The 8,291-nt window shown below is 40.8% G+C and overlaps 1 protein-coding gene across 2 annotated transcripts in view; it reads right to left on the bottom strand.

Moving 5' to 3' along the window:
• The window catches only part of ERCC8 (ERCC excision repair 8, CSA ubiquitin ligase complex subunit), a 57,023-nt gene that overhangs the window by 45,532 nt on the left and 3,200 nt on the right, over positions 1–8,291 (bottom strand). The window contains exons 2-3 of one of the 2 annotated variants that reach the window (XM_045285381.1): positions 2,395–2,490; positions 24–45 (exon numbers count right to left, since the gene is read on the bottom strand). In XM_045285381.1, the coding sequence (XP_045141316.1) occupies positions 24–45; positions 2,395–2,458 (86 nt within the window). In that variant the 5' untranslated portion in view covers positions 2,459–2,490. The remainder of the gene's footprint in view (positions 1–23; positions 46–2,394; positions 2,491–8,291) is intronic. The other variant, XM_004703586.2, reaches the window with a different exon arrangement.

The following is an 8,291-nucleotide window of genomic DNA, read 5'->3' as shown; positions in this document are numbered from 1 at the left end:
TCTTGGCCCATGCACTTACTCACCTGACCTCACTCCATAGGACTTCTTGTTTCCATGAGAAAAGAAGGGCATGAAAAGACAAGAAATTGACGATGTAGAGGAGGTGAAGAGAAAAAATGAGGGAGGTGCTGTCAGCCATCTAAACAGATGAGTTTGAAAACTGTTTCCAAGAACAGAATCGCAGGTTTGATAAATGTATTAAGTGTAATGGAGAGTACTTTGAAGGTGATACGGTTGTTTTGTAAAAAAAATTTAAATACATAGCTTTGTAAAACAAAATTTTGTTTTTTGGGGGTACCCCCTCGTGTATACATATAGAGATTCCCAATGACTCAGAATTGACTCGATGCAGCAGTCTGTTCTGGTTTTGGCAGACCAGCGGTGCAAGTATTGTTCCAGGCAGTACTCCAAATGGAAAGGCAAGGACATTACATAAATACTCGAATCTATACAAAGGGCAAGGGGGCTCTTACCAAAAAGCACAATGGGGACAATCATTAAAAACCAAATATATGATATTTCCAGGGAATATACTCTAACACTAAATCCTGCAATCAAAACAAAATCACGTTTGTAAGGAACAAGTACAAAGTAAATGGAATGAATATCAACAGAAAAGAGGGAGCGAGGAGCAAGTAAAAATGGAATGCTGAGGTTAAGGTCGTACGTCAACTGATCTTATGCTAAAAGTTGTAATGCACGTAGGAACCACCAAGAACAAACATTCAAAAGAAGCAATAGGCTTCACCACAAGAAAGCAGCCAAATACAAACAAACAGAAAAAGCAGAATAAGAAAACAAAGAAGATACAAATACCAAAAGGCTTGAGGTAGGGTGGACAGTTGGGTTTCAGTAATCACTTTTAGTGGGAACGGTTTAAACATGTCGCACCAAAGGCAGAGAGTGGCAAGCGGGAGAAAAATCACAGCCTGTTCTTTTGTCTGTAAGAAATACCTTTGCACAGGCTGCAAGTGGACTGAAAAGGAAAGAATGGCATGATTCCATGAGTTCAGTACATAAGAGCAAGGTGGCCATACGGATATCAGAAGAAAAAAGACCCCAAACTTTAAATCAAAGTCTCTTACAAGAGAGAGAAGGATATTACTACTACTTCTCAATGCCTTCAAGTTGATGCCACCTTACAGCGACACTATGGACAGGGCAGAGCTGCCCCTGTGGGTTTCCCAGACTGTCACTCTTGAAGGGAGTAGAATGCCTCATCTTTCTCTCGAGAAGCAGCTGGTAGTTTCAAACTGCTTAGATAATAACAGGGTTATTATAACCCATATAACCCTAGAAGACATAATATCAATAATGCGCTACAATACATGAAACAAATATTGACTAATAAGAAAGTATAAACAGGCAACTCTGCAGTATCAGTAGGGGACTTCCAAACCTCCCTTTTAATTATAAACAGAGTATCTAGAAATATCATCACTAAGGGCATTGAGAGCCTTAATAAAACCCTAAGCAACTTAAATCCAATGGGCATTTGAGTATACGAAATACTCCACCTCGCACTAAAGCAATTCACATTCTTCTCCACAGTTTGCAAACCCAGAGGCTCTGGGTACTAACAGGGTCAGAGCTGCCAGGAGCTGGAGTTCGGGACTGGTAGATTGGGTGGGGAGGGGTTTTACTTTGATATGTGTATCAAGGACTAGAAATGGAACAACACAAAAAGAATGCTGATGCATTATAATCAGGGAAACGATCGCGGAACAATGTTTGTTGAAACTATAAAACGAGACGCTTAACTTACTATGTTGATTCCTCCCAAACTCAATGAAACATGAGTCAATGAGGACCTGATGTCGGGGGTTTCAGTGGAGAGAAAATGTTTTGAGAAATGATGTACAAATGCGCTTTGCACAATTGATGTGTGTATGGATTGGGATAACAGTTGTATGAGCCCCTAATAAAATGTTAAAAAAAAACAAAAACATGAGTCAAAAAATAATTAAAATAAAGAGCACTGAAAGACATACACTAGAAATTTCAAAAGTTCTGCTTAAGTGTTTCTTGACTTTCAGTCAACTTTCAGTGTTCACTGAAGATATTGACAATAAAACCTAACTCAAAACCCGTGGGCACTGAGTCCATTCTGAATCACGAATCTCTGTAGGGCAGAGGAGAGGTAGCCATACAGGGTTTCTGAGGCTGCAGATCTTACCGGAGCCTTTGCTCCCTGTGAATGGTAGGTGGCTTTACACTGCTATCCTTTCGGTTAGCATCCCAATGTTTCACCCACTCTGCCTCCATGGCTCCGATGCATTGGCTGTATTTTGTAAATATGATGTTCCGCACTTGAAATAATACTGCATTAAAAAGATCGGGAGAAGCAAGATCTTCCAGTGTCTCACTTAGAAGGAAAAGTTAGAAGAGACTTACTATCTTCCATCAACACGTTCAATGTCAAGGGTATTAACTCCACTGTCATGGATCCTTTCAACATCTCGGTCCTTGTTTAACTCCAGTCCCAAAACCCTTCAGGAAAAACGCAAAAATAAAGAGAAAGATAACACTTAAGTAACAAAATAAAAGTGTCCTTACTTCCCCAAATTACAGAAAGTGCAAGAAATGCAAGTAGTGCTTTTATCTTCTTCCACATACATCGACATTTGGTTTGATTTTAAGGACCTTGTACACATTTAAAAAATATCCACTTGAGCCCTTGGTATCAGTTCCTCATTTTTCCCCTCCTTCCCCCTTGATAATTTATAAATTGTTATTGATTTTTCATGTCTTACACTGACCAATGTCTCCCTTCACCCACTTTTCTCTTGTCCGTCCCCCAGGGAGGAGGTTATATGTAGGTCATTGTGATCGGTTCCCCTTTCACCCCCCACCTTTCCCTGACCTTCCTGGTATCACTACTCTCAGGATTGGTCCTGAGGAGTTTATCTGTCCTAGACTCCCTGTGTTGGGAGCTCTTGTCTTTACCAGTGTACGTGCTCTGGTCTAGCTGGATTTGTAGGGTAGAATTAGGATCATGATGTGGGGGGAGGGCGAGGGGGGAAGAGCATTAAAGAACTAGACGAAAGTTGTATGTTTTATCAGTGTTATACTGCCCCCCCCCCCACTAGCTCGTCTCTTCCTTGTGACCCTTCTATAATGGGATGTTAAATTGTCTCCAGCTGGGCTTTGGGTCCCCACTCTGCACTCCCCCTCATTCAGATCAATATGATTTTTTGTTCTGGGTCTTTGATGCCTGATACCTGATGATGGCAACAAATGTACAAAAGTGCTCGACACAATGGATATATGTATGGATTGTGATAAGAGCTGTATGGGGCCCAATAAAATGATTAAAAAATATATATCAACAACTGAGTGCAAATAATTTCTCCTGAAACATTTTTAAAAAATGTAAAATATCCGCTTTATGTTGTTTCTATGAACAGATTTAAAGACTGAAGCAGTTTTTCATGAATAAAAAGTTGAAGAAACTACGAACAAAACGGGATCTGGTGGGAGGGGATTGAGGGGAAGGGCAGTCACACGCTGGAGGGTGGACAGCTTTTAACTGGAGCAAAGGAGAAGACAGCATTCAACCACAAGGAGATTGTGGGGTACCAGCCCCCACAATCAAATGGGTCCAAGGGGCGGTTGTATACTTGAGGCACAAAATTAAAGGGACATCAGATAAGATAAAGCATGCGAATGCTCACCTCCGGGACCACCATGACTTCAGGAGCCAAATCCGTGAAAGAAAAAGAATATAATTCCCACCAAGGCTTATATACACTCTAGGGGTGTGGAAGCCCCCTTAATTACAGGTAACCACATACGTAATAGGAAGAGGTGGGCATATGCGTGACAGGAGGGGGATGATTTAGGGGCATACATGCAATAGGAAGCGGGCCTACAGGCATCCATGTGTCAGGAAAGCATACATGTAACAAGATGGGCCGGCGCTAGAGTCAAGATGGCACCTTGGTTGTCCCTGAGTTGGCTTCACCTTAGGTGTCTTTGGGCTCTCCTTCAGGGAACAATCCATTGTCCTTATCAGAGGGAGTGGGCTCTACTTATGGGTGGGACAAACTATAAGGTCTGATTGCTCTAGATCACTGATAACCTTCAGGCAGAGAACCTCCAAGTGTACAGTTGTCAGCACCTTAGGTTTGGCATTATTATGGGGGGACAACCTGGGGAATAACTTTTCGGTTTCCCACAGGAGGTAGGTGCAAGACGGGGGAAACAGGTCAAGGCATTGGGAGGTTTACAGGAGGTAAAGATAACAGAGGCAAAACTGCTATTGTATACACCAACCCACAATAGCGTTGAGCCACGAGTAGATACCTAGACAGACATTCACCCAAGTGTAAAAAGTGCAGTATGAGTATACCCATGAATATACATAGATCTGACAATGAATATTTGTAAATGTACATTTATCTTTGCTATAAAAGCACCCATGAATGTGGTGGAGCATACCTGGGGGACCAGGACCAGTCTCAAGGGAGACAAGGATTTATTAGTACAACATAGTTCACAAAGATAATGTTGTACATCCCTTTTGGATGAAGGGCAAATAGGGTCTTAAAAGCTTATTATTAGACATTTAAGATGCAATCATCAGTCTTTGTCTGTCTGGAAGAATGAAAGATACGGCAAAACAAAAGACATGCAGAAACAATTAGTCCAGTGCACTAAATGCAAAGGATCTTGGAAAAACTAGTCTCCACAACTATGAGACCCTAAGAACTAAGTGGTGCACAGCTACCACAACCCCCTGCTCCAAAAAGGATCACATTAGAAGATCTTGGCTACACTGGGAGAAATACATGGAAAAAACTCAAAATCTTAGGAGACCAGGCTCACTGCGGGGATAGAGACAGGTGGACTCCCAAAGACGATGTCAGTCACTTTTCAGGTTGGGAATGGACCCTGTGATGGAATTATCTACCACACATGATCAGAGGTACAGCATCTACGCAAGGACAAAATTCAGAGGGTTAGGAAAGAAAAGAACAGAAATAGTGGGGAAAAGTAGAATAAGAGATAGAATATTGAGGGGATTGCAATGGATGAGTTAAACAATGTGTGGATTACTTTTTGAATGTAAAATTTATGTATGCTCTGCTCTGTAAATCTTCATCTAATTCATAATAAAAAGTTTAAAACGGAAAAAAAAATACATTAGCTATCTTTTGACAAAACACTTAAATGATGACACCTAGTGGTCAAAAGTTAAATTACAGCATTTAGGTTTTAGTTTTTTTCTGTTTTTAATTTCCCTGAAGTATTTAAGTAGCCCTGATACCTAAAAACACTTGGAAATATAAAATGAGTATATTCAGCTCAACAATATTTAATAAATCAAATCAATTAAATATGTGAAAATACAAATTATCAACAAATAATGGAACAAAGACATGAATAGAATTTCTGATATTTAATGGCTAACCATCATTCAGTTATGCAAGCCAAATACCTGAGAAACTTTGGATTTAGTGAATGATTAAAAAGAATCAAGAATCAATTAACAGGGCCAATTGATCTACTTCTTAACTGTTTTTCATGTCTTTTCACTTTGCCCATTCCAATTGCCACCACAAAAATGTGATATTGAATGTTAATTAAGAAATGTTATTAGAATTTACATGAACTGAACCAGAACAAGGGGTGAGTGGGTGGTCTGAACAGCTAAGGATTCAGCTATTTGAAAGGCTGGCAGTTCAAACCCATCCAAGGAAAGGCCTTGCCTTCTGCTCTGTAAGGTCAGAGCCTTGAAAACGCCAGGCAGCAGTTTCATGGGTTGCTGTTAGAACTGGCAAACAGCAACAAACAATACCTAGAATAATATTTAAACTCGTTATAGATCACAAAAGATTTATATTTAAAATAAAATAAAACATGTTTTGGGCCTGTCAAATTGAGTTTTGTTCTTGTTTTCTAATTTAAGGACAGCACATAGTGCTGGCAAAGGTACAAGTGTAAGGTGACCAGACGTCCCACTTTTGGCGGGACAGTCCCGATTTTTTGAAAGAATGTATGACAAGATAGGGTATACGGTTTTCGGCTACCATGTGGCTATTTCGCCAGGATATGAGTTTTATCAATGGTGTCCTGCTTTACCAATGTTAAAATCTGGTCACCTTATACAAGTGGCCACTTTCATATATTAATAGGAGCAGTACAAATAAACATTTTGGAAATCATTTTAATTTCAAGAGGCTAATTTAAAGCTATCCATTGCCCTTTTTCTCTTGGAAGACAGTTAAGTCTTAAATTCAAATCTCCAATCTAATAATTATTAGCTGTCTGGCCCTAAGTAATGACTAAGCTACTTATTGAGAGGCTACTATTCATTGACATTGTATTAAGTGGTAATAAGTTAAAGGGTGGTAACACAAGTAGCAGGCAGTATCACAAAAAGCATTTCCTGCATTTGCCCAATATCACACAGCTAAATCTCAGTGGAACCTGGATAGCCCTTCTCCAGCACACTGTAGTCGTTGAATGATTTCGTGTCAACTAGACATTCCTGGCTATGGGTGAAGTCAAACCTGTCTATCAGGTCACAGCTTGACGGCACCTCCTTGATGGTCTAAGCCTTTTGGTCTAAGAATATGAAATCCTGGGAACTGCTCGCTCTCTGTCCCTTTGCCTTCCTGCTTGCCGGTACTGCCACTGATGCTGAGGGCCGCCAAGACACCACAGACCTTGGAGCCACATGACTGCACCAACCTGCCTGTGGTCTTCCTGCACGTGGTATCACTGCATATGGCTCCATGAGTCTGAAGAGGGACTTAGGGACAGTATCGGACTTATGCACTAGAGTTGGACTCGTATAATTACTTCTTGATATAATACTTTTTCTTATATGGTGATTAGTGTCACTGTATTTGTTTCTCTAGACAACCTGGCCTAATACAACCACTAAATCACTATATGGTCTGCATTTCTGCTCTTCAATGTTTTCATCAGAAAATAACTATCCTAAAATGTTCCCACTTGTGGTAGTCACCTAATCTGGTGTCAATTTAAGGATTAAGAGTGGAGGAGTGGAGTCTAGGCTGTCAATCTGGAGACAGCCAATGAGACTTCTGTGTGGGCATGGCCTTCTCCTGAGAATTCTGGTTCTTCCTCCTTGGAGGCGAAAGACACTTCTCTCTCTCTGCTACTCCCTGCGAGACATTGCAGAAGATAAGCAACATGGACGCAACCAGATCTCGGAGGCTGGAGAAGCCACAGAGTGACCCCTGCCAGCATTGAGATGCTTACGACACCACTGGACCCAAAGACTTTCTACCCACTGGCTGGTGATCGTCCTGCATTTGGCTTCATTGCATGTGTTTTGTGAGTCTGAAGAGGACTTTATACATTGGTATCAGACATATGTGCTAATATCAGGCTTATGACCTTGGACGGAACTGGGTTGGGATGTTTTTTCAGTGTTCAATTGCTCTTGTATATAAATCTCTTTCTTATACACGTGTTCGTGGATTTGTTTCTCTAGCCTACCCAGACTAACACACCACTGACGACAGCATCATTTCTTCTTAAATCGTTTTCTAGGTGATGCTTTTGCAGACGACAACAGTAATATGTGCTTCTTATGGCAGCTAACAATTATCATAAACATATGTAAAGGCAAAGGAAAACATTCCTTGCTTGAATTCCCTCCCCCAACATGTTGTTGTTAGGTGCCATCGCATAGGCTCTGCCTCATAACGATCCGATATACAACAAAGAAACCTGCCTGGCCCTGCTCTATCCTCATAATCGTTACGTTTGAGCCACTGCTGCAGCACTGAAGATCTCCCTCTATTTTTCCAAGCATGATGTCTTTCTCCAGCAACTAGCCTCTCCTAGTTTCAGTGTGTCTTCCTTATTCATTGTCCTGCTTTCACAGGTATTTGATGTGATTGATCGTATGGTTTGGGTCAAGTGAACCTTAGTCCTCAGTGACATCTTTGCTCTTCAACATTTTAAACAGATCTTGTGCAGATTTACCCAGTGAAATATGTCATTTGATTTTTTCACTTCCGCTTCCACGAGTGTTGACTGTGGACTAAGTAAAATGAAAGCCTTCATGGTGTCGGAGGAAGCGGAAGACAGCTGTACCAAGACTGTTGAATTGTTGGTAGGCAGACAAACATGGTCTTGCTACATTAATGCCCTACAGTCTGTATTAAGATATATATTATTCCGGCAAACCTGTGACTGACATTCTCAGTGAATATTATTGTAAAATTTCCCTGACAATTAACCTCCACTGTTTGCATAGTGTTCAGCCATGAAAGGACTGATTTTGTACAAGTGAATAATTCAGGTACTGT

Source organism: Echinops telfairi, unplaced genomic scaffold, assembly GCF_000313985.2.
Source record: "Echinops telfairi isolate 266 unplaced genomic scaffold, ASM31398v2 ScPeMD7_7469;HRSCAF=8507_1, whole genome shotgun sequence".
In the NCBI taxonomy this organism is placed as follows: Eukaryota; Metazoa; Chordata; class Mammalia; order Afrosoricida; family Tenrecidae; genus Echinops; species Echinops telfairi.
The sequence above is the reverse complement of the archived record's forward strand: the minus strand, read 5'-3'. Positions and strand labels throughout refer to the sequence as shown.